This window comes from Mastacembelus armatus, chromosome 9, assembly GCF_900324485.2.
Source record: "Mastacembelus armatus chromosome 9, fMasArm1.2, whole genome shotgun sequence".
In the NCBI taxonomy this organism is placed as follows: Eukaryota; Metazoa; Chordata; class Actinopteri; order Synbranchiformes; family Mastacembelidae; genus Mastacembelus; species Mastacembelus armatus.
The window spans coordinates 6263882-6286671 of record NC_046641.1 but is presented as its reverse complement, the minus strand read 5'-3'; the positions used below and the strand labels follow the sequence as shown (position 1 = coordinate 6286671).

At 41.4% G+C, this 22790-nt stretch overlaps 2 protein-coding genes across 2 annotated transcripts; one reads left to right on the top strand and one right to left on the bottom strand.

Moving 5' to 3' along the window:
* Positions 1 to 1106: 1106 nt before the first annotated feature.
* Positions 1107 to 21154, bottom strand: ggt1a (gamma-glutamyltransferase 1a). Its single transcript, XM_026322528.2, has 13 exons — positions 20863 to 21154; positions 7238 to 7414; positions 7022 to 7152; positions 6843 to 6932; positions 6301 to 6493; positions 5337 to 5497; positions 5005 to 5154; positions 4435 to 4571; positions 4010 to 4197; positions 3738 to 3865; positions 3183 to 3295; positions 2975 to 3088; positions 1107 to 2148 (listed from the first exon to the last, which is right to left on the bottom strand). The coding sequence occupies exons 2-13, from the start codon at positions 7408 to 7410 to the stop codon at positions 2002 to 2004; spliced, it is 1725 nt and encodes a 574-aa protein (XP_026178313.1). The 5' UTR covers positions 7411 to 7414; positions 20863 to 21154; the 3' UTR covers positions 1107 to 2001.
* On the top strand, positions 10174 to 20929 carry lrrc75ba (leucine rich repeat containing 75Ba). Its single transcript, XM_026322529.2, has 4 exons — positions 10174 to 10891; positions 13420 to 13548; positions 14245 to 14357; positions 20011 to 20929. The coding sequence occupies exons 1-4, from the start codon at positions 10610 to 10612 to the stop codon at positions 20615 to 20617; spliced, it is 1131 nt and encodes a 376-aa protein (XP_026178314.1). The 5' UTR covers positions 10174 to 10609; the 3' UTR covers positions 20618 to 20929.
* Positions 21155 to 22790: the final 1636 nt, after the last annotated feature.

Genomic DNA, 22790 nt, shown 5'->3' with positions numbered 1-22790 from the left:
AAAAGTTGCCCTACTTTCTTTCTAAATATCATTTCAAGTCATGTAACTTGCTCTTTCCTCAACAGTGAGAACTTTTGACTGTAGTTTATTGGGGGTTGTCGGGCACGACATCAAGTAGTAGTTGATCGGACTGATTACGGCTAACGGTGAGTAGAGTATCTGATTAGGATACTGGAGGATGTGTGTTAAAGCACAGAGTTGAGCAGATGGCATTCACTATTTTAACAGTCTTATTATGATGAGATGATTTGCGTCTGTGGAATTCAAACCACATTATCCATCGAGTTTCTACAGAACCATTTACAGCAAAGGGCTTCCTGTTTGTATTTGATGCATCTGGTTAAAAAGTGCTTTTAATGCACCAGAGTAATTTCCGTATGTTGAGAAAATTTCATTATCAACAGGATGTGGAAGCACTTTCAAAGTTAATGAGTTAGTCAGCTAAAAAGATTTTTTTTTTTTTTTTAACTCATAAGTTTTATAATTGAGGATTTTATCCAAAAGCAACAAAACATTCTCTTTGTTGCTGCTACTTGTTTTGTATTTGCTGAAAAAGTACACAAGTGGACATATTTACTAAGATTTAAATTCACTAAACAGCGGAAGTAAAAAGCTTGTGGCGTAGTTGGTCAGAAGGCCCGGTGCTTTGATAACTGAAATGAATGGCTCAACAGACGGACTGAGGTTTTGCATGAATCTTCCCCTCATGACGACTCTGAGATCCTCTGACCAGTCAAATCAAGATTTGTTTTTTGTTTTTTTTTTGTGCAATATGTTACATTTCTGACCAAATACATAAAATGCTAATGTATCAGCCTCAGCTGTGCTGAGCATGCTAGCTTGCTAACAAACCAAAATGGGGCATATGGTAAAACTCATAATTAATTAATAGATAGTAAAACTAATTGTTGCTAAATGCACCATTACCTGTACCATCAATGAAATGTAGAATCATTTTGATACTTATGTGCCCTGGTTTGAATTTATTTGTCCCAATACATGAGACTCAGTCAGTCTGACTAACCCCAGACCAAAGAAATACAGTGATTTCACAGCTAATATTTCAGTACAGGAACAGCACAGTTTCTAAGGTAAAATATAACATCTTTGTTCAAAATGTTTAATAACAAGCATTGCAACAAACTTGGCATAAGAACAATGCGTGTTTAGAAAAATATATCTGCAAATGGATTTTTCTGAATACACAATACATTCACTTAACCTCTATTCGATATTAAACATTTACAATTCAAAATTAAATATCTTGCCTACAGAAGCACAGTAGTAAACAATACAGTAAGTTTCCTCTAAATAATGCTTGTTTCAGGATCAACCTATATCAGGAAAGGTGTGGGGAGACATTTTGGCCAATAGGCAAACAACCTGAGGAGTCCTTTTAGTATACCTGCTGTTGGGTCCAGCATTTGATTGATGGTTTCTCACTAGTTTTGACATGAAAAAAAAAAAACTTTTTCAGACAAACTGTTCAGATACTCTCAATGTTTTTTCTTTTTTAGACAATAAAAGAAAAATACTACATAAAGTGGACAACAACCTATGACAGTGATGAGACCTATGAACATTTTTTGCTATGACATTTCATTTCCCTAATTTTTGGTACATGCTTGATTGTTTTTATTATAGACACTGTTGTACTGTACATAAAATAGATTTTTAGACAGTAGATGTGTTTTGAACTTCCTCAAGTCTCCTTCCTGACCACTATCCAGTAGTGATGATACAGGAGTCAAGCTCAGTGCCACCTCTTCCTTCAAAACATAAAATAATGCAAAAAAAATCATGCTAAATAATTGGATATGAGTTAAAGACTTATTTTTCAAAGTCTTAGTATGTCAAAATCCACCTCAGAGAAGGAGGGGTGGGGGCTGTGTTTCTGAAGCTTAAATACTGAGTCTGCAGCATTTGTGTTGTGGTTCTGTCCAAGAGTCTTTGAGGAGACAGACCAGACTGACAGGAGCACAGGAGGGCCTGCAATCATGCTCAATATCCTGCTGGGTAGCCTCCCTTCCTGGGATCAGACTCGGCACAGAGTTGCTCTCCCTGCCGCACTACCGCCTGCACCACAGAGTCTGGAGTCCTCAGCAGCTGTGTTACATGGTTCTTCTGGGCCAGACCCTCCAGGACGCTCTGTCATGGTATCATTGTCACACACACACACACACACACACACACACATGCAATATGAAGCCTTGTGCTGGGGGTTATATTGTTACCAGTCTGATCTCTAGGTGAGTAAAGCTACAGGTGTATTGATAGGAACATGTTTTTGTTTTTTTTTAAACCCTAGTCCATTAACCATGAATCAACATTAGCATTTCCAATACATGGCACATACAGGATTTGTAGAAGTATTTCTTACCTTCTTAGCACTCTGTATGCTATTAAAATAATCATAAATACATATGAAGCTTGATTGAGACAATCTATCCCAGGGAATAGTTGGTCACTTTCATATGTTATTATTTTCAGTTTTTTATCCACGCTAGACCAAAAATGTACAGATATTGATGGTGCTTGGAGGATCAGAGGATGAATCATAATGACTGCATGATGACAGGTAATGATTATGGGAAACATACCATCTTAGCCTAAGCATTTTAGCATTGTCTCTGGGAGCATGTTAGCACAGTAACTTTCAGTTTAGCACCCAGTTCCAGCCACAGACTAATCTTTCTCATGTTTTCATTTCATAAACAGATTATTGTCTTATAGTGAAGCAGATGAGAGCTGAAACTGTTTTCAAAAGTTCTTTGTTGGTGCTGTTTGGGTTTGGTGTGATCTCAGCAACTAACCAGAAAAGCTGATCGCCTGTAAATTAGGACGTCAGTAAAAAAGCACCGAATATGCTAAAAGAAAACTGTAGGTTTAGAGTCTCTTTAGTCTTTGCAATGTCAAAAGCTGTTCATCTTCTAGATGTTGTATGCTTGCATCACAAGATTCATGCGTGACCCACCTTTTCAAAGCCCTGCTCCACCACTGTCATATTTGGGTTGAGCTGATTGTGAACTCGTGGCTCTGTCACAGCTTTCTTAAGGTCATAGTTAAAGAACAGGGAGTTCAGGATGACCTGTGTTCAGTCACAAAATGTGAGACATCAAGCTTCACACAATTGAGCATTAAAGTGTACATGGTGGAGATGCATGTGGATGGAATAGACTTACTAAAGCAGTGGCTGTGGTTATTTTTGTGCCCCCGGATGCTCCTACAACCATTTTTACTCTGTTTTCATTGTCAAAGATGATGGTGGGACACATGGAAGACAACGGCCTCTTGCCTGGAACAGAAACAAAATGTGGCTGTGACTGCTTTAATAAATGAATGTATACTTGTTAGCTTGTGCTTTCATTTTTTCCGTACTGCATTTTAACAAGTGAAATGCATTAGCACTTAATTTGACACACATTTACAAAGAGTGGAAATGAACCAAAGATGAGCAGCAGGCCACATTGTGAGATTACAAATTATATCTTTCTAATGGAGGAGGATTTCACTGTGAGCTCAAGCTGGCAGCGTTCTTGACAATGACAAATGCAGGAACAAATCAAAGACATCACCTCTGTATAATCCGCCCCGGAGAAAGGATAAAGTAACATCCTCTTTGTGATTGTGAAAACAAAGGGCTTAATTTAGAAAAACACTACAACCCATCAAAACAGGCATGTGTCCAAAAGTCATAACCTAAACTATACAAGGGTAATAATTCAGTTCAGTCACACCTGGTTGGATGAAGTTGTTGGGCGAGGGAGGGATTCCAAACCCGTTGGTCATGTACGGAGAGCTGAAGTCATCCATTTCATCATTAAAAATGATTCCGGTCGATCGAGACATGACTTTGGATCCAAAGCTAGGGAAGAATACGTTTCTTTTAATGAAAGCCACAGATAAGAAGCAATATGGTTTCACACTGACATATGCAGGTTCACTAAATGTACGTTTTATACTGAAGGAGCAACTACATTTGAGATTTTTTGATTGCTTGACTTCTTACTATAAATTAATGGTGCTAGTGGCTGCCACAGCACTCCCATCCTCAGCTATCACTGACAGATGAGCTGTCCCGTGGTTGTCTGGGACAAAGTAGTCTGGTTCGTAGTAGCTGTCTGGGTGGGTGGTGTCATCTGTAATTTTACTCCTTATGCCATCAGCAAAGTAGTCTGAGGTCATGTTTTGGATGAGCTGAGGAGAGCAAAACAAGCTGACAGTTTGTCACAAAAATCATTTCAAAAATTGTCCAATTGTTCAGAGCACTTTTCCTGGAGTTTGTAACAGTCCGAAAAATGTTAACTGATTTTTTTAAGGGCTCAATAAATGCTCCTGTTGCTTTTAGGCAACAGGAGACTACTGTAGCCAGAAATGCTCTAAACCTATGGTCTGAATAGTAATAATAATGAGAAGAATAACATCAAGGCTTACATCAGTAATGTTGAGATAACGTGGGTCCCCAAGTCTGCTCCTTTTGGCATAAGCAAAACGAAAAGCCTCTAAGATACGATGGTATGTCAGAGTCTTTTTCTCTGCTGTAGAGACACTTGTGTCTGTGAAGTTGTACCCTGCAAAATATCCACAGGAAAAAACACGTCTGGAGTAAATGAAGAATAATATTTACATGACCTAATCAGGTAATGAGGTTTTTCAATCATTGTATTAAAAGGTCATTTCTGTCAGTGGAAGGTCAATAAAATGTAGGTCAAATAACAACAAAGCAAATACGAGTCTGTGGGAACGTGTTCCTCCAGAGTCATATATGAACACAATGAATCTTATCCCTCATTTGAAATGCATGATGCCACTTTTTATTTAAAGCATGACTAAGGATTCTCTGCCTGAACAGATGGGCAGTGAATTCATTTTGGCAAGCAGAGCTGAGCAGCAGCTCTCTTTTCTTCTTCCAAAACAGGCAGGGGAATATTCCTGGGACGACCTGGGGAAACCTGACATCCTTTCTTCTGCATGGCTGCACCGGCACTTGGCCATGCTGCTCACCATCCACTATGTTGAGTATGAGCGCCAGCACGGGGCCACTGGAGGGGGCATCTGGGACATGCATGGTATATTCCCCAACGTTCAGCTTCAGAGGGTTCTCATTCAGCACAGGCTGGTACTCCAACAAATCATCCAAGGTGATGATGCCACCTGCAACGAAGATGAATTTAAAGTGAGGTGTAGTGCTCATGTTCATGATTGCCCTTTATTGTGGTTTTTTTTTTTTAAAAACTTAGTTTGATTTCTGTAATAAGTAATTTGATTCTAAGTATAGTGACTATGTATTCATTCTTATATCTCTACAGACAACAATCAAGAAAAGAACACAAGACCTGCAGCCTGGATGTCCTCAACAATGCTCTGTGCCATGGACCCGTTGTAAAACACATCAGGCCCCTCCTCTGCTATTCTTTGGTATGTGTCAGCCAACCTTGGAAATCTAACGATATCATTCTCCTTCAAGATGTTTTTTTGAGAATCGCAAAACACCTCACTGCAAGATGAAGAGAGAAAGATGAGTATTTTAGCGCCTGATTGTGGTAACATCAAAAAAGCCACTATGGTAGACAACGCAACTTGTTATCAAACTTAGATGAATGTGCTGAAAGGGAGCATACAGTTACTCTCTGTATCTTTTCTAGAAACAAAAACTGGTCCAGCCAGAATAAATCAGCAGATAGTGGCTGTAGAGGAATACTTCCACATTTGGGGAAATGGACTTGTTTTCTTTCTTCCAGAGAGTCAGGTGAGAAGATTGATGTCTGTCCCTGAAGCTACCACTGGTGCATTAAAAGCAGCACTGTTGTCAAGTAAACACCTCGTCTGGCCCAAAAAAAAATTTCCCCATAGAACACCTTATAAAACAGTCCTGAACAACAGAACAAACTCTTGTCAGACATGTCAACATAACAACTCCGGCTGCAATAAAAATTATTCGCTAACCCTTGTGATTTAACCATTAAGATACGAGATTTAAGATAAGATCTATACCTCAGAGCTTTCCCCCAACAAAAAGCAGCTATTTTCAACTACATGACATTGTTCCAATGTAAAAAAGGAGTGTGTGCAGTCAGGGGGAGAAAATCTAATTTGCATGTGCAGTGGCCTGCATGATTTCAAAACAAACCAGAAAGGAAGAAATTTCTTTGACCTATTTTGGCTGTGCCATTTGTAGTCAAACAGATGGGCACCACCCTGAGTCTTGATTCAGCTCTTACAATGCATCCATGGTGCTACAACCAGAAGACTGTTAGCCTAACCCAGCCTCTGTTTTCTCCTTTAACTCTTCATCCTCACCACATGTTGGCATCGCCTTGAATGGAATCTTTGCTCTTGAAGATGGCGTGAGCCAAAGCTTTTCCTATAGGAAAGCCTTCACGAGCCAAAGCAATGCTGGGCTCAAACAGCTCCTTCCATGGAAGCCTGCCATGCCGCTTGTGTGCCATCTCATAACCGCGGATCTCCCCGGGAATGGCTATGGACAGTCCACCTGTCAGGCAGAAAGAACAGAGCCACTATTTTGAAATACACAAGCTCTTTCTCTCTGCATGGAGGACCAGCACACTAAGGCATGCAAGGACATATACAGATCTAGTATACTGCACGTCCAGCTTTAGTATTTTCATTTTATGTATTCAGCAGCAGGTGCAAGGGAAGATACAGAAAGTTAATTATAAAAGAACATCTTAGAAGAGCTTGATGGATAGATTTAAGACCAGATTATGTATTTTCTTTAAATGCCTCTTTGTTTGAATGTTACAATAAAGTCAGATCTGCACTGAGTGGTCTCTGTCCCCTGTGCCTGAGGAAAATGTCATTAGCTCACAGATAGGTGCTACCTGTGCGAGAAAGCTTGGTGTTGTTGCCAAACATGTCTTCAGTGGCATTCATGGGTGCTGTCTCCCTCGCGTCGATGGTTTCCACTTTCCCTGTTGAGCAGAAAATACAGGCGGATTGCTGAGGCTGTTTATTTTTCAGTTAACACTCTTAAGAGCTCTAACCAGTAATGGGTATTCACCTGTGGAAGCGTTATAGATAACAAAGAAGAGCCCTCCTCCGATGCCCATGCTGTGAGCATTCAAAAGGCCAACACACAGCAGGGCAGCGATGGACGCATCCACAGCTGAACCATTTTTCTTCAAAATATCTCTGAAAACACAACATACAGATCAAGTAATAATACTCTTCTGTCTCACACTGGGAAAAGAAAAGTCGAGACTATTAGAGTTCTTACCTCCCCACTTCTGAGCACTTTCCGGCATCAGCAGCCACAGCAGCATTTGAGTAGAAGTGGTTCAAAGGGGGAGGCGTGTTTTTCTTCCCCAAGCTCATGAACACCCCCAGGAACAGGCTCACTACAGCCACCAGAAGGACCACCAGGCCAGCAATCAGGGACTTCCCAACCATTTTTCTGCCCAGGAAAATCAAGACACTTCACAGTCAGAGAGAGGACCTTTCCACTCAGGAACAAGTGTCTTCTACTCCACACACCATCCTTTTCACAGTGGCAGCCTTTTACAGTAACATGAAAACATAACTGATTATAAGTCTTTAAAAAAGGGAGTGTAAAAGAGAGAATTTTCACTCACCTTTTGCTTTAATGATTTTGCACAGATTGAAAGTGTTAGACAAAAAAAAAGAACAGGAGACAGGAGTTCACCATTCAGCTGACTTTCAGACTGCGTATTGTCAGTAGCCTAATGACATAGTGTTAAGTAGCTTCAGTCATCGGTGCATAAACACTATGTGTCATCTTTGGTTTTCAGGTGACTTAGCGCTGATATCACAGTGTGATGCTGACAAGCAATTCTTTTCCAAGTGTCTGCCCATAAGATAGATGAATCATCTAAAGATAGATGATTTGGTGTGATTTGGTGCTATACAAATAAAATTGAATTGAACTGAATTAAGTATTTCACCCAAAGAGAGCTGGAGGAGGCTCCAGCAGATCCCTGTGACCCTGTTTAGGAATAAGCGGGTATAGATAATGGATGGATGGATGAACTGAACTGAATATTGAGTGTGTGCTTTTTCAAATGATGGATGCCTCCCTTCATCACTCTAGACTGAAACTTGACTTTGTTTTTAGTCCTTTTTACCTGTCTATTTCACCCTGATATAAATCTGGCAGGTTTGCCAAAGTGAAGGTGAGAGTGATCTGTTTGCAGATGCAGTCAGCATTCAGCCTTGACTCAGGGATCTGTGATTGGCTCGGCCGGCAGCGTTGCCATGCTCAGTAGCCGTGTCACATGTTTATTCTGCAGGTGTCCTCAGCCTGATCGAGATGTCTGAGCCTTAAACCAGCACCTAAGGTCCAAGCTGGCAGCACCGGTGACTGGGCTTCTCAACAGCAAATGCCCTTCTGCAGTGCCACAGCTAATCCGGTGTGCAGTTGTGTTGCTGGGCCACTGTGATAAAGTGCTGTCAAAGGAGATTGTGGGCTGCTGTGACTGTTGCAGCTCTGTGTCTAAATCTAATCACTGCTATCCTGGTCTGGATCTATCAGGTTCAGAGCTGCCCCAAGGAGGGGAGTTTATTTAATGGGTAGAGCTGATTTATAGTGGAAGAGGACAATAACATATCTGTTGCAGATCACAAAAGCCTTTCTTCAGCTTTTGTGTGCTCATCACTGTCAGTGGATGGGGGCTGTTTGATGAAATAAAAGCAGGAGCTTGTTATTTTTAACACTCAGCTAGAGGCATATATGTTTCAGTTTGACTTTTCTGGGAGGGATACACTCCTTCCCACCAGGATCCCCTCCAACTGCTTTCACACAATAAAGGGAACGTCGTGTCTATGTCTATTTACTCAGCAGCAAATCAGGTCAGGCCCAGATGTTGTTTCTAAGCGGCAAAGACATGGTCATAGTGGAAAAAGAGGTGATGTCATCTGTTTTTACATGTGGCTGCAGCCCTTTAATGATAGATGCTCCACAGACGCTGTCATGTGAGCTGCAATTGTAAGTTGGAAAATCATCTTCTTCTTTCTAAGCAAGGATGGACAAGTGTGTTTTTAGACTGCGTGCATGAATCAATTAAAAAACAGATCTCTATCCCAGAGGTTCCCTGACATTCTGCTTATGGCCTCTTAAAATGAAATGTTGCACGTGCTCATGAGTTATGATCAGACCATAAATTATTGCAGCAGTGTTTCTGTCACTGTTTAAACTATGCTGGAACCCCAGCTGTTTCAAGCTTATGCTGCTTCCTGTTGCTCTGCATGATTTGTGTGCTCTCTTGAGAATGATGATTTTCTTTTCTTTCCACTGTTGTCATTTCAGTATCAACATATATTCGCTATTGTCGGTACTTGTACGTCTGTCTCTTTACAGAGCTTAGAACATCTCACCACACGTCTGCAGTTCAATTAGCTTGCTGACTAACACTATTCAGAGAGAGGTTATTATATAGCTGCCTGACAGAGAAGTGTTTATCGTTATTTTTGGTCATCCTTGTTTATTTTTTGATTCTTACACTGATTTAATTCACACTGATGGATAAAATATATTTTTGAAAACCACAAAGCCACACAGGACTCTCTCCTTCATGTGGATTGCAAAATTTACACAAGAGCAAGATAAATAATTTTGTTTAGCACGTTTAGTAAAAACCAATTATTTAATCAGTGATGCTTGTAGAGTCTAAGCTCTGACAAAACAAATTAGTAGCAGGAGGGTGATACATTCAATTAAGGCCACCAGTCAGTCATAATTACAACATCTAGCAAAATGCCCAGTAGGCCAACACTGGGGAGAATATAGTCGTGCCAGGGGAAAGATTTATTAGACAGCAGAGCAGCTGTCCTGCTCCAGCACGCAAGTGAAAACCTGAACCATACCAGAAAATATGGCCAAGTCAGGATCAAAGTCCAGAAAACTACATTAGAGACACTAAATCAGAGACCTGCTTATGGTAAGACTGAATCCTAAGGCTGAGTGACATAAGGTTGCCAAAGGAGAAATTCATATTTATATGGAGCCAAAGGCAAAGCAAACATTTGGGCGCCTGGAGATATAAACTTTCAGTTCTGCTGAAGAATCACTCAAACCTTTAGGACAGAAAAAACAAACCTTCTCATAAATGTTATTTAAAACACGCTCTGTCGTGGCCTGAGATACTAAAAATGACACATCTTTTATTATTTAACTCTCGATTGCAGCAAAAACAGAGGGGGATTTGGAGCCGGGGAGGAGAGACGCGCAGCGGGCACCAGATGCTGGGATTGGTCGGATGCTCCACGTTGCACAAACCTAAACAGCAGTGTAAAGCAGAGACGACCGGAGGATGAAGCAGCCGGAGCATCCTCATCATCCGAGCCAGACGCAGGAAGAAAAATGATCACAGTACCAAGGTGGGACGTGTGCATGAGCTAATTGTGATAAATTAGAGTGAGGAGGGGATATTGTGTGGTTCTGCACCGGCTCCCTAGTCTGCTGACATACCAGCCAGCGACGCAGCGCCAGACAGCACGGCGCTGTTTGCAACATCAAGAGAGGAGCATCTGCTGTCGGAAAAGCTGAGGCTGATCATGGGTTTGTCCTTTTCGTAATACTGTCTGAACTGCAAGGCAAACGGCGCCTGCGTCTGCAAGGGGAAACAACAACACCATGGGTTCCAGGCTCAGCAGGCAGAGCAGCCTGGACAACGAGAATTTCTCCAAAAAGCGACGCAAGCTTCTCGATAGTACCGGGGAGAGCGACAGGGGCGGTCGGGGCGGCGGGGACTTTCTGTTTGCTCTGATGCTGAAATCAGACAAACTGCCTGGGATGCTGCGGAGGACCAACCACAGCCCGTACATCAGGCGAGTGGCGTGGATCAAAGAGATTCAGAAGCTGCTCCGTGACCGCAGGATAGAGCAGGCGACCGACGTGCTCAAATTACTGAGGAAGGTAAGGAGAAAGTGCAGTCGGATGTGTTTACACACACCATGAGCGCAGCTGTCCTTAGCACGTCCCAAAGCAACAGATGGAGAGGAGGCGGGAGCAGTGTGATGAGTCCCCCACAGGGGCCTCCATCCCCCCCGCAGGCTCTGTTCCTGCACCTCCTTAGCCTCTCCTCCAACCCCTGACCTCACCTTGACATCACTCTGCAGGCCTGTGGGCACTTCCTCCAGAAGCATTTGTTTTTAGAAAGTAGGCCACTTGCAGAGCAGTGTACCTGACACACTGTTTCAGTGGCACACACAGCATGTGACTCACCACAGCTTTCACTCTCACTGTGGGCTAAACATGCTCCCTGTTGACATTTGATTTGAAGGGATAAACTATAAAAGAGGAAATGGTTCAAATGCATGCAGCGTGTCAGCACGTTATCCCAAATTATCATCGTCTTTGAATGGGATTTGGATTTTTCCACCACAGTCCCTTCCCTGCTCCACCATCCTGTCTGTGTCTGTCCTTGTTTGGTCCGCTGTGGCCAGCCTCACCTCCCCTTAGGCTGTTGTGATGCTCCCATTAGGGCAACCTGTCTCTTTCTCTCAGTAATGGCCCGTGCTCCAGATGCAACAGTGTTGTGTTCCACAGTACAAGACATTATTCATATCCAGAAGCTTGTATTAACCCTTACTTAAATGAAAACACTGCAGTCATTACTTTAATAGTGTCTTTTTCATATTTTGTCATGTAATTTTAGTAGAATATGATTTTTCTTAGCATCTTTGACTTCGGCCATTAAAGCCTCAAACAGTGCTGTTGTTTTCTGAAAAAGGACGTTTGTTGCAGTACGTTTGATGCAGTTTCCACATGACCGTGAGAGTAGTTTCAAGTAGCAGTAGTCGTGACCTAGAATATGTTCCACAAAGTCCAGTCAGAGGTTTGTTTTCAAAGCTTGTTCCTCTATTCTGCTGTGGGACGTGTAGCATTAAAACATGTGTAAAAGAATATGTAAGAGCACTGAGGATGTGACAGCAGCCTTGGTGATTTCATTTGTTTGCTCGCCCTCAGGCCCTCGTCTGTCTTTTAGCTGTCGGGCAATCCGTTGTTAATTACTCTGAAGGCTTGACACAGGAGAGAGTGGAACCTCCTTAATCAAGCCGAGGAGATAAACTGGCTGGGCTAGGCTCCATGACAGCCATATCACAGGGGACACTGGCTCACTCCCTCTAAATGAGCTCTATCCACATTTTATTAAATAAGCTTTACTTTATCTTTACTCACAACATTGCAAGCAGGCAGATGTCTAAGAGATTCTCTTCTCTGAATGTGAAAGGAGCTCATGGCAGACTTAATTGGTGTGTAACTGCGAGCAGAGCTTCAAATATGAAAAACATCTGAGCCTTGCTGCAGATATGGGAAGGATTCGTGGCTTCATGCTGCGTGTGCACACGACAGCTGATCGTGTCTGAACTCAGATGGGGATATTTTTATACCTGTTTTCTCAGAAGGGCACAAGCAGCTCTTCTCCCATCTTGGGCTCAGACTGTCGTGCCCTTGTTAAAAGGGGAGCCAGTTAATGGGGAACTGCCAGCCTCCCACTCAAACTGTCCATAACAATCATGGCTGATTGTGTTCAGGGAATTGAAAATGTGTGGGGGTCTGGGTGTGCATACTGTATGTTTCAAAGGCTTGCTTCTCTCATTGAAGTTGCATTGGCTGCATAAGTGCTTGTCATTGTAGTTTGCCTCATTAGGACCTTGAGGTTGGATGTGTTGTTGAAGGCAGATCGTGCAGGTCAGGGCGCACAGCTGCACTGCTGACTTTTACTTGTCTCTTGGCATTCAAAAGGTCATCTGTCCTTTTTTCGTTGGTCTGATTTGTCTTTACTGCAGACCCTTTTGGATTTGTCGTATTTATGCCATGACAGCTGTCGGTTCGCAGTATTTATGTACTACACAGATTCCTAAACCACATTTACTCAGAATCTAATACTGCCATGTTTTTATCAAATGATAAACCAACAAAATTGCCCTAATTTTGTTTAGGGAGGAACATTAAACATATCATGCAGCTAAAGGATTAAATTCATTTTTCCAGGAGCGTTTTTGCATTATCAAGTAAAATAGAGCGTGCATAATTTTGAAAACAGGAGGATTGCGTAAACATCATTTCCGACAGCTTCAGCATTAGATGTGTTTGTATGTGCTGTGACATGTTTGGACATGCACGGTGGTTTGGTGCAACAGAGGTGTGATTATATATGCCAAAACACAGCATTCCCTGTGACTCCCCGGAGATTTTTACTTTTCTACTGAAGATGAAAAGGCTTTTTTAATGAATATTTAAAGCAAAACATTTCTTTTATCTTTCCATTTTGAGTCATAGTGTCCTTGATTTAGCCGAGGCCTGGTATCCATAACTAATACGTGTAATACTTATTAGTATTATTATTTAGTAATTAGTAGTAGTAGTAGTAGCATCAGTGTTGTGGTTGCAGTTTCACCTAGTTATGATTGTGTCATTTTTTTTTCCTATTTTTATAGGATCTGGGTTTGGAAGGCACCTCACTCAACGACATCTTGTACAAAAACGCTGCCTTCCTCAACCTCGTGGACCCGATCTCACACGAGCTTCTGCTCAGCCTGGCTCGGGAGATGCAGTGTCCTAAAAAGGTCAGCTTCTACCGTGTTCTACTTACCATAACACAGAACCAGAGTTGGTGTTGATATTCTGCAAGATAAATCGTTCTCCTAAAAATATTCCGCTGATGGTTTCCTTTTGTTCGGTTGAGTTCTCAAGATCAATGACAATGGCTAACATTTCTTCAGATAGAAAATTGAAAGAAATTCCCTCCTGGGGAACTATTTTCAAGAAACATTTACCTGAAAACTCAAATCTGCAGTAAATATCTGAAAAACAATTACATTTATGAGCCTTAATAAATGTATAACTCAGTATTATTTTGACATAGGCGAGGCCCACCAGTATTCTCCACATGGTTAATGAACTGTGCGATTACTGTGCCTACCAGTGGCTGTGTTGAATCTCCCCTCTTGTGTACTTCCTATGTTCCCCCCCATCCTAATGCACACTGCATGTGATTAGATTTTCTTGCTCCAGCAAGGCAGCTAAATTGTGTTTTGTTCAGGAGTAGCTCAGGATGTCACAAATGATAACAAAGCTTTGTTTTTGCACATGTGAAAGGCATTACAGTTGCAGTTTGCTAAGTTTTAGAAAATAGAAGCCTAGACACTGTGAAATAATGAATTGCAAAGATGTTTTTTCAAGCAGAAAATCTGATATTAAAAGATGCTGCTTCACTTCTCTCAAATTCTGTGTGTGATAATGAAAACCACTCCCTTCTACAGGATGCAGACACCATAAAGTCTTCTGATAAGATTTGTAGACAGCTGATCTACCACCTGACCCCACACTCGAAGTGGCTGAGGCAGAGCATGTCCAGACGGAAATCCCAGGCCTGGTAAGCCCTTCTGTCCAGACATCCAGGCTGTAATAAATCTGCCACGTCGCAAAAACAGAGAACAGGGCTCGGCTCCATGTCAAGCTGTAGAGCTTTCCATCTCTGTAGTTGACATTGAACTAGGGCAGAGCTGGCCACAGGCTGACCTGATGGGAATGCCATGGTAACCACAGCTGTCAGTCATCTCCCTTTTTAAGCTCTCAGGTCTGTGCAGTGGATGTGTGCTCTCACTAGCCTTTCTCTTTTCAAAAGTGCGCAGCAGAAAATGTGCCCCTCTTTTTGCTGAGGAAAGCCTGAGGTAGTTATGTTAGTTAGTAATTGCACTCATGTTGATGAAGGAGTGAACTGCTTTTGTTGTGCAGATGACGAATAGAGAATCAGCTAGTGCACAAATGGGTTTTTTTCTGTGTCAACATGCTGCCTGGTAATTCTGTTCATGAACAGAAACTCGTAATCCCTTATAGAGATGCTGCAAGTAACACTCATTTATTTTCTGGAGGTGAAAATAATCTGAGATGAGGCAGGTTCATTATGAGTCAGTCAGAGGTATCATCGTGCAGAATCTGAGGAAAACAAAAGTATATTCACAGGGATCTGGTAGAATAAGACACTTTGCTGTCGAGCAGCACAAGAGCAGCTTTGTTGTGCCCTCTGGATGTTTAATTTAACCCAGAAGCAGAAAGACATAGGATTTAACTGATGCTGACAGCATCTCTGAAAATGTGCAGATACATACGATTGCTAAATTCCTGTAGCTGAAGGGGCTGTTGTTGCCTTCATAAAGCTGCAGGGAGAGACAGTCTGACACTGGCTGAGACAGCAGGAGCAACATGAATCATTCAAACACAAACCCACCCTAAAACAGAATATTAATACAATAGTTGCTGTGAGCTCTGGCAGCTTTGCATGGATGTTGTGTTCATGAACAAATACCTGTCAGAGCTAGAAAGAGATGAGACGGGGCCAGTCTGCTGCTGACTGAATAGGAAAATCATCTCACATACTCAATTTGTGCAGATACTTTGTCTACTCTAGCACTTTTATAAAAAACAGCTAGGTAATCATTTAAAATATGACACCAGTATTCCCCGAGTGGATAGTTAGTTTTCCACTTACTGTTATTAAAGAGAGCAGCTCCGCTCAGGTTGCAGTGTAATGTATTGTACATTGGTCCTGTGGGGGTGGAAAAGCTCAGCAGTTGTTTGTTTTACAGAAACAGTTTGGGAAATGCACTTCGTCGCTATATGAGAAGATTGATGCCACTCTCACGTCTGTATGATAAATACAACCTGCAGATGATTAGCTTAGCTTAGCATTAACAGTGAAAACAAAGGGAAACTGCTAGCCTGGTTCTGTGTGGCAGCAGAAAAACAAGGTGTAAATAGTGTATGTTTTATGGGCGGCCTTTTGCTGGAATATTTCTTGGCCTGTGAAACTACATTTTGGTTTTTGTTCACATTAAACGAACAAGATACAACATGTAGCCTACGTCAGTGAGCTTTACGGTTTTTTTGACTTTTTATAGAGCCCAGAGCCTGGCCAGCTCTTACCCCTATTTTCAGATTTTATCCTGAGCTAAGGTGAGATAAGATAAGATAGGCATATATAACTGCACACTCTGTGTAAGCGCATGACATGGGTTGCTCTCTAACTCTGCAATAAAGTGACTTATCATACCTTCCAAAATGTTGAGCTATTCCTTTATCAAATAAGGATTTAACCGTCCACGATAACAGAAGTGTGTCATAAATATGGTTTTAGGGTGGATTTTATGTCCATTCACCTCCATCTCTGTTCAGCTGCAGGCAGACTGCTCACATCTGGGTAAAAATACAACAGCCTCAACTCTGTGAGGTTTCTTCTGGGGAAACAGTTCAGCCCATTTTAATGCCACTGAATTGTTCATCTGTTCATTATCCAGCATTAGCACTGCACACCAGTCGCTCTAAATACTGCACACACATTTCTGACTGAAATGCCACATTGAATCATTGTCTGAATCTCACTAATCCTGTTAATCTATCTAACTAGTTTGTTTGGGGTTTGCTAGAAATGTTTTTTTTTCTTACTTTAAGAGTAGAGTGTTACAATAGGCTTGATGAAGGCAGTGACCCAGAAATGCTGCTGAGGTGCCTCCAGCTTAAGAGTGATTTCATGTGAGTGTAAAAATGACCAACACTTACGTGCAACCTTATTTGACCTCACAACTTTCTTTTCTCTTTTACACCTGAATGCTCAGGCCCATAATAACCAAAACTGAGGCAGGATGCTGCATTTTTTTATATCACTTGTTTTCATTGACTAAATAATAAATTCTCTTTTTTTTTACCTGTGCTTCAATTTAATAATATCCCTTATATTATGCATTGTTCCTTCCATGCTAAAGCTTCCCCAGCAGGCCATCAGACACTCTTACTGATGGCTTCAGCTTAAGTACCATCGCAGGGAAATACAAAACTAAATGCAGTTCTCACAGAAAGGACAAAGCAAATAAGCCAGTTCCTCAGCTCAAGTTTTGCACCAAAACATTCCCAACTCTAAAAGAAATGGAGGCTATAATATGTGCAGGAGCTGCCTTTATCCATACAGACTGAACTGTGAGGTTGCAGTCCCTGCACCATGAAGGACAATGCAGTGGTCTGAGTATGTGTGTGTGTGTGATCCCTGATCACATCACAGTTTACACCATCACACACCATAATATGATGTATATAATACAGCAGAAAGTGAGAAAGCCATCAGAGGGCTAAATGAACAATAAGGCAAAGCTTTACCATAAATGACTCTGCAAAAAACTGAACAGTGAGCAATGCAACAGGAGCCTGGGGGCGAGCTATGTGAGGAAATGAACCCCTGGAAAATACTTATTTAAAGTTGAAATAAAATAAGATTACTTGTTAACACATGCTCTTTAATATGTTCAAAAACTAGTATATTTCTATTTTTTATAAAGAGATTTTCACCTTATCTTAATTATCATCAGAAAACTCTCTAGATATGAATATTTATGTTAATGAATGGCTGAATTCAAATGCTGCCTCATTATCGTAAATTACTGACACATGGAGACTCAAGGAGTCCAGAGATCTGCTCTGCTTCCTCTGTGGAATACTTAACAGACGGCTTCATTATACAATGTAAATTTAATTGATTCGCTAATTATGTAATGGATATTTATTAGGTTACTTGATTGTCAATGTAGTTTGATAAGGACCATTACTAAAATTTGATGCCATTTGTGTTATTACTGGCTTCAGTTCATTGTGTTCAGAATGGGATTCATTTCTTTCTTGCTGCTGGTTTGGGCATTTATTTAGTGCCATGAACTGAATGTGATTTGATTCATAGTCGGGAGCAGCACACATCCACATCGTTTCTTTTTTAATCTCTTAATCGATTACATGTAAATTGTTATTTAAACTGAGCCCTGTTGTCTGTGCTTGTGTGTGTAAAGACAACAAAGAGCCATCTTCTAGTTATCAGAGGGTCTCTTTATTTCTGGTATCAGATTAATCTGGAGGAAGGATGAAAGAGGCTTCCAGTGAGGACACATCCATTTTTGCTCCCTGAGCACAAAAGGACGAGTCTGCCTAAAAGGGGGAGAGCTGTGTGATCAGAACCCATTCACACCTGCAGGGGAGCCTCTGCTAGGCTGTAGCCATTAAGATTTCTGGTGAAGATGAGATATAAAAGGCTGCCAGGGCACGACAATAGAACCAGGGAGGACTGCCGCTCACAAGACGTTGATAAAGAGACAGCAGCCTTGACAAATGTCTTGATCTCATATTTCCTGTGCTCCAAAGCTGATTACACTTCCATTTTAGAGTGGCTTTATGAGAGGGTTTTATATTTGCAAACATTTCTGCTCATCAACCCATCACCTGCCCTTAAAATGAATTGGTAAATGCTGCTGCGGGCACATCCCTTTTCAATGTGACCAAAAAGACACTTTAAAGCATCACAAGTGACAGGTCCCGCAGTGGACGTCACAATAAGTCAGTGGGCCTCGGAGCATGTTATAATTCACTCTGACACCGAATCAGCGTTACAGGCCACTTCAGTATCAGCACAAGTTAAAACACACCGAATCCTCGGGGTGTGTGAAATAAGCACCGGTAAACGGGACTGACTGAAAACAAAAGGGCAACAGAGTGAGTAAATAATGCAGGAACTTTTTTAGTTGCTCTGTTAAGCAATTGCTAATGCTACAGAAAGAATAACACTTTAATCCAGATTCAGATTCAAATCCTGCTTGTATTACACATTATCCCTAAAGGGGCTTGATGTTTTCAAAGGCTTGTGCCGTTAGTGTGTGCATTAAAGCCTATGGAGATCCTACACAGAATATATATATATATATATATATTTATATATTTATATAATATATATATTATATAATATATATATGTATTATATATTATATATTTATATATTTATATAATATATATTATATAATATATATATGTATTATATATTATATATATAATAAATATATAAATTAATAAATTAAGTTTTCTTTTATTACTGACATTCACTGAATAAATCAACACAATATATATATATATATATATATATATATATATATATATATACATAATATAAATTGGATTCAACTAGAAAGCAGCCAATCAGTGTGCACCTATGCCAGTCCTGTAAATGTGATATTTTAGTAATGGAAAATGTTTCAAAACTTTTATGAATATGCACTAATAAACAACCAGGTAACTCATTTTAATGAGGGTGAAAAAACATGAGGATTTACATGAGGAACAATTCCTACCATGTTGAAGCTGTTTCGCTCCAGCTGGTAGACACATGTATTTATGATTGTGTTGCTGCATCATCCAAGAATCGACTAAAACCGTCTCTAGTAATGTTGGAAAATCATACCAGGATCCAGCATGAATACCCAGCTTTTCTTTGTCACATAATTAAACTTCCCTAAACTACCCTTTTCTTTTCTTTGCTACACTTCACCTCAAAAACAATAATGATTCATGTATGATGAAACTTTGACTTACACTTGTTAACTGCTGAGCCATTAAAGGTTAACTACTCACCTAAAGTCATAGTGACTTCATAGTTATTTAATAATGGCGAGCCGCAGCAATTTATGCTACATCCACGTCCTGTGTCCCTGCTGTTTACCAATGTTTACAGATTTCATAAAATTTCAGCTGTAATTTGGTTTGGGAGACATCACTCTAAACAACAAAGCCACAAGGGTACAAGCCTGACTTTTTCTGTGGAGGTCATCACATTATCTTAACTGTGGACTTTCCCACTGTAGTTTTTGAATATTGTAACATTTCCATAGACTCATCTTTTTTCTTTCCTGTCCTAAAAATACAGCAGACAAGCATTTTCTATTCAAGTGATATGTCTTTCTAAAAACATGCCTTTTAAACAGTAAATGGTTCTGGCTGTGAGCTATAAGGAGCTCTGTGCTCTTGGCCTTCAGTGTTTTAAGTTCAAGCTTCTGGCTCGCACGGATGTTTTGGCTCCACTGTTAACACTAATAAATCCCCATGATGAAGTATCTGTGTCAGCCATTCACTCCAATTACCCTCTACTTTAAAAACCTAAATATATTCTTGGTTTCATATCAAAGAGCCATCAAGTAATATTATTCTCTTTCCCTTCTCCCCAACAGTCTCAAGACAACCCTACAGAAAAAACTTTCCAGTGACACTGTTGACTTGTCCGGCATCCCCCTGTCCACTCGTGATGTCCGCCAAGTCGCCTTCTACCTCCAAAACAACAGAGACAGTGTGGTGTCTGTGGACATCAGCTTCACCGAACTCCAGGATGATAACCTGAGACTTCTCCTGCCTCTTCTTGCAACAATGCCCAAACTCAGCACCCTAGCTCTCAACGGCAACCGCCTCACCCTGGCTATCCTGAAGGACCTTACTGAGATGCTCAAGGACCCCAAGAAGTTCTCCAGCCTGGCCTGGATTGACCTGGGCAACAATGTGGATATTTTCACCATGCCCCAGCCGCTGCTGGTCGCACTGCGTCGGCGCTGCAGCCTGAAGAGCAGTCTACCAACCATCTATGAGTACACAGAGGGTCAACCCTACTGTTACCACCTCGAGACTTCTATCGAGGAGCCCAGCCACTATGAGGAAGAAGAGGAGGAAGAAGAAGAGGTGGAGGATGACGAGGATGATGTAGGGAACAAATTCGAGCTGGAGCCTTGGGGTTTAGGGGAGAAGCAGCTCTCCAAAGACTTCACCCTTCACTACTGTGAGAGGTGATGTGGTATTTTCTCTCTGTGGCTCTTTCAGCTGTGGTTGAAGTGTTGTCCCACAGCACTCCGTTACTTCCTTTGCCCTCTTGCCCTCACACCACGAGCCCAGTCACCCTTCGAGGCACAGTGAAGACCATTGCCAGCATTGTGAGCTTCTCGTCCCGACACGGCTAACAAGCTATCCCTAACCATCTCTGAGTTAACCCACGCAAGACAGTGATAGTGAAGTGACAGTCATGATGGCGGACTTACTGTGTTGGTGGATGGTGCTCTTGGGAATAAGATGCGGTTTCATTGGAGGGGGGACTGGAAGAGTTAATGAACCAGTGCTCTCTTTCTTGTTTCCTCTATCTCTCTCTTTAGCTCTGTGGCAGTGGCAGCTGAGGAGCCAATTTAGATCAATTGGCTGGATGGAGGAGCAGCATCCCGGCGGTAGCTGAAGTAGAACTCGAGTTAGTTTGGAAACAGTAGGTCCCTCTGGGTTCTCTGCCAGGACTGAGACTATCTCTGGCAGGCAGGGCCTGGCTCCACATCGTGTGTTCTCTGTTAATCTCTCAACAAAGGCCATGACACAAGTTCAACAGACTATACAGCCGATGACCTGTCACATGATGCCGGCAAAACTGCTAGGTCAAGACTTTTTGCTGTTTCCCCTCCCTTTCCAAATGTCAACTTGTGAATACCCATGCAGCCCTTGTGTTAATGTAAATGAGGACACAAAACATGGCTCTGTTGTGTTTCACAGGCTATTTTGTGCACTTTTGGTGAACAAAGAAATCTCAGAAGACAACAGGTAGGACTCAACAACAGAAAGCTGTCAATGATTGATTTTGTAGTTGGTTAAAATGCTGATATTCGCATCTTTGGAATTATTGAGCTATCACCATAAAGCTTCAGTGTATTTGTGAAATTACTGTTGTTAATATGGGCCACAGAGTCTGAGCAGTGCTCAGGCTGCCCTTCCTACTCCCATTTGTTTCTGCAGATATGTTGTCATTTACTCTTCTTTAAATTCACTGACATGAAACATAGCCATGACTGTTAGCTATTGGTTAAAGTCCATCCACAGTAGCACATAATGACTAAGTTGGACTGACTGAAACACTGCAATGCACTTTATGGTACTATTCTTTTTTGTTTTTATTTATTCTCCTAGCATATACTTGTGTGTACATTATTTATAGCCAGAATTCACAAAATCAAAGCTGAGGGCAGACCTCTTTAAGGTAAAATGATAACCAAAAGGCTCATGATTGTTAGAAGGATGATTTAAAACATTACCAAATATATAATAAATGTTTAAATGTGTGTTACATGTGTGTGTAACAGTAAAATGTCTGATTACTGCTGTAATTATTTGTGTTATTTTGTGTTTTGGTGTCTAGTCTTTTGTCCAACTCTGTGATTATAATAATGATTCTAATGACTATGAGAGTGAGCTCAGTGACCTCCTGCTGTCAGTTTGAACCATAAACAACAGGGGACTTGGCAGGTGGGATTAAATGTATAATGGGAGTTAATGTAATTCACAATCAGAGCGGGCACCTATTATGTCCAATGTTTAATCTGAATGACAAAGAGCACTGTCCTCTTGGTTTGTGGTTTATGTTACGTGTGTCGATGTCCAACTCTTCCTGGTTGTAGACTCTGTGTATTTGTCTCCTGTTGAACACCGACTGCCAATAAACAAACTGAACCAAGTGATTTCTGCATTTGTTCTGATCTGAAGCTCTTCAGAATAAAACGAGTGCATTGAACATTTAGAACATCTCGGTCACAAGCAGAGCCTGCAGCTGCTCACGGAAACAAACAGTGGATTTATTGATGCAGATTAGTCCGTAAATAGGGCAAGAAAAGAAAACAGCTTGGACTGTGCTGTTTGGCATTGGTTGCTGGAGTGCTGTACATGTTTCTGAGCCAGCGGATCATCTGTGCCACTGTGTGGTATCAGGGAAATGCCTGAGCAGCCACAGTTTGCCAGGGAAAGCAAGGGTGGTCATCACATGAGGTCCTACCCATGATTCTCCTGGCAAGTTTTTGTTGCTTCTGCCAGACATGGTAATGTGGCATTTGCAACTGGTGGCTCCTATAAGGTCAGGGCACAGTGTGACTGTCACACCCCCTGAGGTCCAAATACCATGTGACAGGGCAACAGAGCCTCACCCTGAAAAACCATAGGA

Excerpts from the sequence above, each read along its gene's own strand:
- lrrc75ba (XM_026322529.2), top strand. The coding sequence starts at position 10,610 with ATGGGTTCCAGGCTCAGCAGGCAGAGCAGCCTGGACAACGAGAATTTC. Across the intron at positions 13,549-14,244 it reads AGATGCAGTGTCCTAAAAAG|GATGCAGACACCATAAAGTC; the intron begins GTCAGCTTCTAC and ends TCCCTTCTACAG. Across the intron at positions 14,358-20,010 it reads AGACGGAAATCCCAGGCCTG|TCTCAAGACAACCCTACAGA; the intron begins GTAAGCCCTTCT and ends TCTCCCCAACAG.
- ggt1a (XM_026322528.2), bottom strand. The coding sequence starts at position 7,410 with ATGGTTGGGAAGTCCCTGATTGCTGGCCTGGTGGTCCTTCTGGTGGCT. Across the intron at positions 7,153-7,237 it reads AAGTGCTCAGAAGTGGGGAG|AGATATTTTGAAGAAAAATG; the intron begins GTAAGAACTCTA and ends TTGTGTTTTCAG. Across the intron at positions 3,296-3,737 it reads CAACAACTTCATCCAACCAG|GCAAGAGGCCGTTGTCTTCC; the intron begins GTGTGACTGAAC and ends TTTCTGTTCCAG.